General features: G+C 41.9%; 1 protein-coding gene and 1 pseudogene across 1 annotated transcript in view; both read left to right on the forward strand.

Moving 5' to 3' along the window:
* Positions 1–11,284, forward strand: part of CA5B (carbonic anhydrase 5B) — a 96,700-nt gene that overhangs the window by 80,423 nt on the left and 4,993 nt on the right. The window contains 4 exon segments of the mRNA XM_029929615.1: positions 8,463–8,581; positions 9,617–9,712; positions 10,711–10,773; positions 10,927–11,274. Of these exon segments, the coding sequence (XP_029785475.1) occupies positions 8,463–8,581; positions 9,617–9,712; positions 10,711–10,773; positions 10,927–11,274 (626 nt within the window).
* LOC115284261 lies at positions 5,841–6,882 on the forward strand (annotated as a pseudogene).

Raw genomic sequence — 11,284 nt, forward strand, 5'->3', positions numbered from 1 at the left:
TAGTATTTTTATTAATAAGTATGTATATCTCTACGTATAGACAGAAGATAGGTTGTGAAATTAAAACTTTGCCTGAAATTTATTTTGTGTGTATTGAATATGAACCGATTTTCTCTGCTTGCTGACTTTACAAGACACTTTTACATTAAATAATAATACTATTTAATCAAGTTTAATTGGTTGAATTGAAGTACCTTTGAAATGGAGGCAAAAAGCATACTCATGTGTTCATGAGGTTATAATCTTAACAACCAGTTCTGTATGATAAAATGAAAACTTATATTCTATTAATTTTATTGATTAAACAATGTTACCTAGTTTAAAAGAAACACAATTTAAAAGAGAATTTGAAATCCAGATATTATATTGCTTTTGATTCTTTGCTGGTTTTCAACATACCCAGATATAAACTAATCTGAGTGATTTCAAAGTTTACCTAAAACCTTTGGTGTCTATTGAACATAGAATGTGATTAATTCTATGTAGGTTTCCATTCTCTCTTTTTTTTTCAAATCAAAGTTGATGGTATCGAATAGTCTTCATCTGAACTAATAATTATTTGAAATAGTCTATCTCAGTGGTTATCAACCAGTGACAATTTTACCACCCTTCCTCCCCAGACTCTGAGGACACTTGGCAACATGCATAGGCATTTTCAGTTGTCACACTTGGGGCGGGGTGCACCTGTTATCTTGTTGGTCAAGGCCAGGAAAACAGCTGAAGAGCCTACAATTCACAGGGCAACATTCACAAAGAGTTTTCCAGCCCCATACATCAGTAGAGCCGAAATTGAGAAACCCTTTAGGAAATTAGTTTTCTCTGATAAATATGAGGAAATGAGCCTGTGAAAGTGTTAATGAATTAAGTACAAAATGTAACCTAAAGCATAAATGGAAGTGTTCAGTCCTTTATGATCCTCCCTCTAGAAGTCCCAAGTGTATCTTGGTTCTCTGTGCATTTTTCTAGTGTTGCTCTGAAACTTAGAAATGGCCCAACAGCAGACTGCTCCTCCAATGGGAATTCTTTCTCTCTCTCTGATTCTCTTCCCTTTGACATACTTCTCTGCTGTGATCCAGGAAGTGCTCAGGTCTGTCTTTAAGAGCTTATGTGTCTCTACATTTCCAATTTTTTTCTATCCCCTTTGTGGTATGACGTGGCCCCCAAACCCTGAACATCTTGCTTACATTTCTCAAACTGAGAAGAAATTACTTCTTTTCCTCCCAGATTAATTAGTATCTTTCCTAATTTTTCCAAAACCCTATAGTGTGCCCAAGCTATAATATTACTGGAATACTGTAATATTACCTTGTATATAAGGATTCCAGAAATCTTCAAAAACAGCAACATAAATTCCTATATTCTAGATGACCACCTTACATGACCATGAGCTTGACTTCTCTCTGTTGAGTTCTAGCATTACTCCTGTCAACTAGACCAATGGGAAGACCCAGTCTCTAAATACCAACTCTCCTCCATACTTTCTGGACACACAGCAACCCTCTCAGGTTTCAGTTCTGCCTAGGCCCCTGGCAACCTTGTTTCTTTCCTTCTGAGGATCCTAAATGTTGGCCAGCCTTCTAATGACCTTGACTGTTTAGAGACTGTTTCCAATATAAGTTTGCTTCACTGAGTCAGAAATTGTGGGAAGTTGTTTAACAAGTTTCTAATCAAGTGAGTTAAGCTCAAGGTCATTCAAGGCAAATAGCTTTTTGTTTCATTTTTTTAGTCATGTTTTTCCCTTTTAACAGTAGATTCATGAATTCTTATCCACCCATTTTCTAGGGCAATCTCAGATGGAATACAAATGGCCTACATTTTCCTCATAATAACTCATTAGATACCTCCAAGCACAACTAACTAAATCATTCCTCGATGTTACCTTCCCTAGGCGTGTCAGTGTCTCACTATTTTTATAAAATATATAAGAAAAATTGTAGAGAGGTTGCTAATTTTCCACTTATTTTGTTAGGAAGGACCAAATTAGGTAACCCTTTTTTAATTATTATACTTTAATAATCATTCTCTTTAAAATACCATTAATCTTTGATAAGTACCTAACTTTCTGTATCTCTCTCTTTTTCCACATTTCAGTGACTGCCTCCTATTTCCTGCTTATTCTTCATTGCTATTTCTCCATGCTGTTGCAAAATAATTAATAATGTTCAAAGAGGAAGAAAGAGTGAATGAACATAAAAAAGAAAGAAAAAGTAAAAGACAGCAAAGACTTCCTAGAAATGAAGAAAGGCAAGAACCAATTCTAATTGTAGAAAGGAAAGGAGCTAATATATATCAATGTCTATAAATTTTTAAAAAACAACTAAGAAATGCTGCTATGGTGTGCCTTACAAAGAACTCAGATAAGGTGTGCAAAGAAAGGGCTTGAGGAAGGTGTGTGGCAAAAAGAAACCATACCAAACCTTATAGGATGCAGCAAAAGTGGTGCTTAGAGGGACATTAGAGATGAAAATGCCTATATTGGAGAAGAAGAAATTTCTCAAGTCCATAATCTAGCTTCCCACCTTAAGGAGCTAGAAGGAAAAGAGCAAACTAAACCCAAAACAAACACAAAGAAGGGTATAATAAAGAACAGAGCAGAAATCAATGAAGGCAAAAGTTGGTTTTCCAGAAGATCAACAAAGCTGATAAACCTTTAGCTAGGTGGAGCAAGAAAACAAATATGAGAAGACTCAAATTCCTAAAATCAGGAATGAAAGAGGGGACATCACCACCGACCTTACAGAAATTAAAAGGATAATAAGAGAAGGTATGTGAGCTCCTCATACCACTGCCCTATGCTGGGTATTGTTTTGTTATTTGGCTCCCCTGAATAGGACACAGTGCATTAGGATACAAAATATTGTGGCAAGGGCACTAAATTATGCCTGCACTGAGTCCGTGGGTGGTCTCTAATTTCACCTTCTCTGAAAGTACTCTCATCAGCTAATGAGTCGCGTTGTTCCCGAAGGGTGCTTCCTGCCCTGTCTTGCATCACTTTACACTTCTCTGGGGTCTTACCAGTAAAGCCAGGAGGAATGCTTCTACAGACAGTTGAAGTTCTCCTTCCTAATTTTGGTCTTGCATTTACTTTTTTGGAGAAAACAACATAATGATTTGCAACAAATTTACAGTGTGGTGCATCCAGTAGGACAATCCAATTTTAGAACATTTCCATCACCCCAAACAGTTTATTTCATATATCTTATGACTACTCTGATTTCTAATTTACAGTCTCCTGTTTCCCTTCTGCCTGTTTCTTGCTGACTGTACTTCCTCCTGTCACCCACACGTCTGCCCCGCCCCATTCCACCTTTTTCTTCACTCTTGCTGAGGTTGCCACTGATGTTTCAATTAACAAACCCAACAGACACTTTGCAGTCTATTTCTTTAGTGCCTGGTTTCAGTGAAGAGCTTCTACGTGCCACGCCCTGTGCCACAGGTGCTCAGAATGGAAAGAGGAAGAAAGGATGGTCACTGCCTTTCTGTGGTGGGGAGACAGGCCCAGGGACAGACAGCATTAATGCAGAGTGCTAAGTGCAGCGAGGGAAGTGTTCATGTGGGGTCCGGTGGCGGAAGGCTTCGTGGAGGGGGGTGACACTGGGTGGTCTGCATGGAGGGGGAGGTTCAAGGCAGTGCAATGCTCGTATTTGGTGTTCCTCTGTGTAAAGTGCCAGAAGCAAGTGGCAGACAAGTGAGGCTGGAGGTAGGCAGGAGCTGATCCACAGAGCGCTGCAGACCATGCCCAGAGGTGGGGAATGGGGTGCAGCTTACTGCCGTACTCTTGCTCTTGACCTTGTGCTGGGCTGGGGTGGAGGCGTCAGCTGTGGTCGGGGTTTCATCTCAAGGATCCTCTGCCAAAGGATCCTCTTCTAAATTCACTCCCGTGGACTTCAGTTTCTCTGAGGGCCTCGCTTTCTTTGCTGGCTGGCCACCCCCTTTTTCTTGCCCGGTGGGCCTCTCCATAGGGCAGCTCACAACCTGGCAGCTGGCTTCATCCGAGCGAGCAAGCAAGACGAGACCAAGAGGGCAAGCAATCTCAAGGCTAACATCCGTCCCTTTCACCGTTAGAAGCAAGTCACAGGTGCAGCTCACACACGGGGGAGGGCATTACACAAGGGTGTGAATACCAAGAGATAGAGCTCATTGGGAGTCTTCTTAGAAACTGCCAGGACACATGGCCAGTGACACAAAGCCAGTGAATTCAAACTGAGGTCCTGTTCCTGTAAAGTGCATGCCGTTAACCACATCATGCACGAGAATACCGGCCCGCCTCACTTCTCCTGTGTACACTACATCTAGGTCTAGTCCCCAGCGCGTGTACAGACGTCATGCATTTTCTAGATAGAAGTACCCAAACCAGATGCTTGGGCATCTGACTTCTCTCCCAGGGATCACAAATGCAGAGGTGCCTACGGCACTGTAGAAGTGATGAGCATGCACCGGGCTGGGAGAGTCTGAGAGAAATGGCAGCGGTGGTGACTGAGGGCTGGCAGGACCATCTAAAGTGAAGGCTGTTTCTCCGGTCCAGCCTGCTGTTGTCGGGTGGGAGCATGTGCCCAACGTGAGCAGGGCATCTCACTCTCAAGGTATAAATGTGGACTTTTATGTGAAATGGTCTAGCTTTAAATGTTGGCAGTGACCTTTCAAATGTATTTAGCATTGTGTGGGAAGAAGATCAAAGCACGCCTGAAGACCAGCTCTCCCCGCTTCCCCCTGCAGCCACCCATCGGTAACACCACCTCTCTGCCTTGCTCATTACCTTTGGAGCGGACACACAGTTAAGTGTCCAGGAGACGCTGCTGGTATTTTTCCGGGGATAGGAGAGAGAAGCTAGCCTTCCCCTCTGCCTTGGTCGCTTAACTGGGGACAAGAACTTCAATTTCATTCAACAGATTAGACTGAATATTTACCGAAGTCAAGCTCACAATATGGAGCTGGCATAGAAAAGCAAGTTTTTGGAAAATATTTTATTTTTATTTCAGTATGCTTTAGTACCATCCTCCTATTGATTTAGTGAATCGGATGGTATTAGTCTCTGTACCTCCCCGGCCCCTTAAAAGAAAGTGGTCCTTGGTGTCATTGCTCACCTCTTTCAAAACTTTTTTTTAGAGGAAGAAATTATGTAAAGTATTTTTGAAAGGCAATAAGATGTCATAGCATACTGCATGACATATCCAATGTATTTAGTCCTTGGGAGTGCTGTAATTGTACATAAAATTCAACTAATGATCCAGTTAACTCTAAAGACCACTAAGATAATTGAGATAGATGGGTTTTATGCGCTTTTATTGGTTTAACCATGAACAGACATCTCCAAGGTTGGATTAGTTGGAAGAAATGAGGAACTAATTAATATGTTAGCAAATTCAAGAAAAAAATCCATACAACCCAAAGTCTGACAAACGATTATTTTAAAATTTTGTTTTATCTGGATATTTTGCATTTAAGGTGTTGATTTCACTAGTTCAGAAAACACTAGCCAAACAAAAGGTATTTCTTATCCCACCCGGTGAGGACAGGATACAGTATGGATGACTCACATTGCTCACTTTGTCCAAAGAGAGATGGGTGTTACGGTTTCAATTGCACATTTCCTATTTTATTTCAATGAAAGGGAAAGAAACAGTAGTATCTTCCAAAATTGAAATGCAAAGGGCACCTGGCTGGCACAGGAGGTAGAGCACGTGACTCTTGATCTCATGGTCATGAGTTTGAGTCCCACATTGGGTGTAGAGTTTACTTAAAACAAAAAAGTATCTGTGAATTAAAAAGAAAGAATATCTTTTGTCCTCATATTTCAGTTTTATGAGATTGGGTTGGATAAATGTGCTAAGAGAAATTGACGTTTTATTGCACATTTAAAAAGTGGGCACAGTACTTCAAGGTCAAGAACATGTTCTAGGAGGAGGAAAACTCCCTCATCTTCTAGGCACAGGCAGTCAAGAAGCAGATAGAAAAGGAGATCATATTCTAAGTCAGGGAGTAAGCGATGATCCAAAACTCCAAGACAGAAGAGATCTTATTCCATAAAGCTATGGCACAGCCATGCATTCCAGAAATGCAAGCAGAAAGAGACAACCCCAAGATCTCCTACCAAGCCCAGGTCACTTAAAAGAGAAATGTCTAGCTCATCATCCCCTAGGAGACATAAAAAGGAGAAAGGTAAAGAAAGAAGCAGAGGTGAACGAGAATGACCAACAAGCAATAATAAGAAGAATAAACATAAGGAAAGGATCAGGAAAGAAAATCAGAGAGTGATAAAGATGTAAAATTCACCATGAAGAGGAGGAAGGAAATGACAGTAAGAAAGAGAAAAAAGAGAAGAAGCCAACAGAACCAAGTTCCCCTAAAACCAAAGAATGTTTTGTGGAAAAGGGAACAGGTGATTCACTAAAAGAATCCAAAGTGAACAGGGATGATCATCCTGGAGAAGACCTGGATATGAGTGACTGAATGTTGCCTCCGTGGGCATGCAGCTGGATACGTGCACAGTATCATTCCTTTCTGTGACCTCTCAATGCTGTTTCTGTTCCTCCCAAACCTAGATGCTTACAGCTCTGGATACAGAGCTTCTGCTATTGATACTACTGATTTACATCCAAAAGCCTTTAGCAAATGATACAGGAGTAATCAATTCTTGATGTGGTGAAACCCGATTGAGTAAGCAAGCAGTTTTAAAACTATTCTGGTGCTGCTTCGAAGCAAAAATGAAAAGCTGCATGCATCTACAGCGCCGTGGATTGTTTATGTTGTATGATCCCCTTATTAAGTAAGTTCACTGACAGTATTTCTAGAATTTGATCCATTGCTATAATAGAGCTATGTAGGGAATGCACTGATTGCATGTTAACTGTGGCAGGAATATCCTACATGTCATTAAAACCTTCCAACATGATGGATATTCTAATGGTCTCGTTTGTTGATGTGGCAAATTGACATTTTTATTAAATTTTTTTGTCAATGTTTATTTATTTTTGAGAGGGAGAGAGAGACAGAACATGAGCAGGGAAGGAGCAGAGAGAGAGGGAGATACAGAATCTGAAGCAGGCTCTAGGCTCTGAGCCGTCAGCACAGAGCCCGATGGGGGGCTTGAACTCACAAACCGGGAGATCATGACCTGAGCCGAAGTCAGACAGTTAACCAACTGAGTCACCCAGGTGCCCCTAAAAAAACCATTTTTAAGCCATTTAAAGCATTTAAGCACCCCAACATTCTTATCTGGAAATGAACTTGTGAAATAGATCACCCTTTAAGCCTTTTAGCTAAATCTTTGTGGCTTTTGTTTAACTTTGAAAGGTTCTATGTGCACTAACCTTTTATGACTAGGCTCTAATTACAGAAACAAGATTTGAAATGAAATTGTCTTTGTCACTGAGCAAATAACATATTCTGAAGTAGAGTTGTATCCTGTTTTCATAAGGTGTTTGGGAATTTGTTTCCTGAAATAATTGATTCCACATCTACATCAGTGAAAGCTTCTGCCTATCCGGAGTGCATCTGTGAAAGAAAGTGATCTCTTGTCCCGGTTTTCCATTTTCCACTCTTTTATTAGTTTGTTTTAATCTCAGTGTTGGAAAAGGTGGGGGGTAGGGCATTTTCAATTGATCTTCACATACTTTTAAAATAAGACAAAATACTTTTAAATAAATGTTTACTATTTTGAGAGAGAGAGAGAGAGAGAGAGAGAGAGAGCGCGAGCGAGCATGAGCACGCATGAGCAGGGTAGGGGCAGAGAGGAAGGGAGAGAGAAGATCCCAAGCAGGCTCCACACAGTCAGCACAGGGCCTGATGCGGGGCTCAATCCCAAGGAAGCCTGAGATCATGACCTGAGCCAAAATCAAGAGTCAGACACTTAACCGACTGAGCCACCCAGGAGTCCCAAGACAAGTCTACTTGCTAACGTACTTTTATGTGACCTCAGGTATGAAACCAATCAGTTTGTGTTACTGTTACTGCAATAGTAATCTTATGCACACAGTAATTGCATGCTAAATGCAAAGTAGTTAAGGCAGCTGTTTTCTTGGTTACAGGAGTTTTTCAAGGTTCACTTCTGTGCAGAAAAAACTAAAGTAGGCTACACTCTGCATCATGTTGATGTACAGTTTCTGAAATTGGTTTATAAGACTTTGTTAATAAAACCCTTATTTCATGTTCCTGTAAAAAAAAAAGTGGGCACAGTCAATATAGAATATAAAAATTAGTCAAGAATTGGCCTTTACCAGCTGTAGGAGCGTGGAGTGTAGTTAATCCTGGATCTTTCAAGAGTGCCGGTCTGCCTTACGCCCGTCCTCACTGCATGGGAATCTAGTTTACATACACGTGCATCTAATACAGTGTGCGCCACTGAAGACAGTTCGTATAAAGGGTCATATAGAAGTCCCCTCCGCCAAAGATTCAGCCCTTCCCCTGCCTTCCTCCCTGGTGTGAAAGATCCATCCCCTGACTGGTTGGATGTGCCATTTCAGTGATTGAGGGAGGACCCCTGGAGCACATCTACCGGCTGAAGCAGTTCCATTTTCACTGGGGCGCCATCGATGCTTGGGGCTCGGAGCACACTGTGGACAGCAAGTGCTACCCGGCAGAGGTATGCTGAGCAGCATGGGGACAGTGACAGCTGTGAAGTGGGCATCATGCTGAGGTCCTGAGAAATTATCAGGGAGAATCCGAGAATTCCTATAAATGCTAAATAGCTCTTTTGGGCATATTTGGTTATTCCCGGTTTATACATGTAAAAATGGGATCTGCCCTCATCTCAAATAATAGAGCACCAATGAACCTTAAGATCCTAAAATGGAAATCTTCCAGAATTCCATGCGGGGCTCAAATTATAGCCTGGAGTTGTTGCCCAGGCAACAATGCAGGACCACCAGATTAACTTAATAAAAGTGAGAATTGGTAGGAGCCTAAATGAAGGCTGTGGCTATAGAAACAGAAAAAGAGCAGGATTTAACAAGCATTTCTGAAATAAAAGCAACAGGGCTTGGAGGCAGGGGCCGCCTCAGGAGAGGAGAGGAGCAAATTAACCGTGACCTTGTGGGTCTTACTTGGGAAGCTGGATGATGGTGCATTGATGAATAATGGGCAAGAAATAATTTGTAGGGAAGTACAGGGAACAATTAAGGAAACACAGTTTATTCTTAAAAATTCCCCCCTTCATTTGGTTTTAAATGTTACCGTAAAAAGAAGCACATTTTAAGTGGTTATTCCTCAAAGAAATTTATCTTCAACTCTTGTCCAATTCCCAGACGGAGAATCTATTTCTCTCAATATAAACATCTCTCCTTTAGATGCAGATGGATTTGGGATATGATGATTTCATGCAAATCAGCATGGGGATGGATATATTTTACTCCCTCCCTGAACTATAACCCACTTTGCTGTATTTGTTTTCTTTTGTTTTTCTCCAAATAAATCCCTCTAGTCGGAAGTAATGTTAACTGCTGTTCCTGCGTATAGTTCTTCCTGTTATTTATTTCTATCTCATTTTGCATCAGATTGGCGTAGCTTTTCTCAGTGGCTTTATTTTCGGTGAGGAAACGTTAAAATATTGTATGTTGAACAAGGCTGTTTTGGAGCAATCCTATACGGTCATGTGTCAAACCGTCTCTGGATATTTCAGCTGCACTTGGTACATTGGAATGCAGTCAAATTTGAAAACTTTGAAGACGCAGCACTGGAAGAAAATGGTTTGGCTGTGATAGGGGTATTTTTAAAGGTAAGAAAGTCTTCCCAACTTTACATGATGAAAAGATATAACATTGTAATATTAAGATCTAAGTGTATTGGGACCAATAAATACCCCATGATGGACTTGTGGAATCACTATGTTGTACATCTGAAACTAATGTAAAATTGTGCATCAACTCTACTTCAATTTCAGAAAGAAACCACAGTGGACAATGGTTAAAACAAGAGAGTGCTATGAATATATTTCAAATGATATAAGGATGCACAGTCCAGGGGCACCCGGGTGGCTCTGTCGGTTAAGCGTCCAACTCTGGATTTTGGCTCCGGTTGTGATCTCACGGTTATGAGATCAAGCCCCGTCTAGGGCTCTGTGCTAAGTGGTAGAGCGTGGAGCCTGCTTAGGATCTCTCTCTCTCCTTCTCTCTGCCCTTCCCACAACTCCCTCTCTCTCTCAAAACAAAAATGTACAGTCCAAAAGAGTAGTAACAAGCCACATATAGGAAACGAGCTGTTGAAATGTGGCTTCTTTGATGATGGGACAATTTTTCACTTTAATTAATTAAAATTTCAATGTAAGAACTGGTATTTATTATTTATTCTAGAGAGAAAGAGAGAAACAGTGCACGCAAGTAGGGGAGAAGGACAGAGGAGGGGGAAAGAGAGAATCTTAAGCAATCTCCATGCTCACAACCCTGGAATCATGACCTGAGCCAAAATCAAGAGTCAGACGCTCAACTGACTAAGCCACCCAGGGGCCCTACGAACTGATATTTAAATGGAGCAGGGGCACCTTTGCCTGCAGGCACACTAACCCCATCAGGAAACAGCCTGCTTATTTGTTCTGTGTCTAATTTAATTCAGTGACATTTATAGCAGTCTAAATTGTTAGTTTGAGTGTAGTTTACATAGTGTGATTGGTTTGTTTATATGTAATAACCAGGTGGCTAATTTTAATTCATATTCTGTTCTGATATCAAAAGTGAGATGTCAGTTACTTTTAATATCTTTTCATTGCTTCTTCTTTAGCTAGGAAAACGTCACAAAGAGCTGCAGAAATTGGTGGACACTTTGCCATCCATCAAGCATAAGGTAATTGTTCCCCGCTAAATCACTTGGAATACATTTTGTGTTTAACCTCAGAGTGGAGACACTGACAAGGAGCTTGGAAAGGTGCCCTGGACGACAACTTGCCACGCAGGATGCATGATGCATGCGTTGAGAGCGCTCTGCCCCCCCCCCCAGGACACCCTGCAGGGGGCAGAAGGGACCGTCTTGGTCACGTGCGCGCTGACCGCCTTGGTTCTGCTGCCTTGCCACCGAGCTGGGGACTCAGGAACATGGTGCCGTCCCCTCCTCTGCTCAGACCCCTCACCTTCGAAGTGCCCGAGGACGCCCTCAGCAGCTCTGTTGGCCGGACCTCCAGTCCCGCAGGCAGGGAGCAGGGAAGAGAGGGACGGGCACTTGGCCAGCCGGGAAGAGCAGTCCCCAGCCCGGCAGCATGGCCGCCGTGTCCAGGCCTTAGGATTAGCTGTTCCTTCCCGACAGTCCCAAAGGGGTGCTCCCGGAGGTCCTCACCTGCCCTCTGTCTCCGTCTTGTCCC

This window comes from Suricata suricatta, chromosome X (genome assembly GCF_006229205.1).
Source record: "Suricata suricatta isolate VVHF042 chromosome X, meerkat_22Aug2017_6uvM2_HiC, whole genome shotgun sequence".
In the NCBI taxonomy this organism is placed as follows: Eukaryota; Metazoa; Chordata; class Mammalia; order Carnivora; family Herpestidae; genus Suricata; species Suricata suricatta.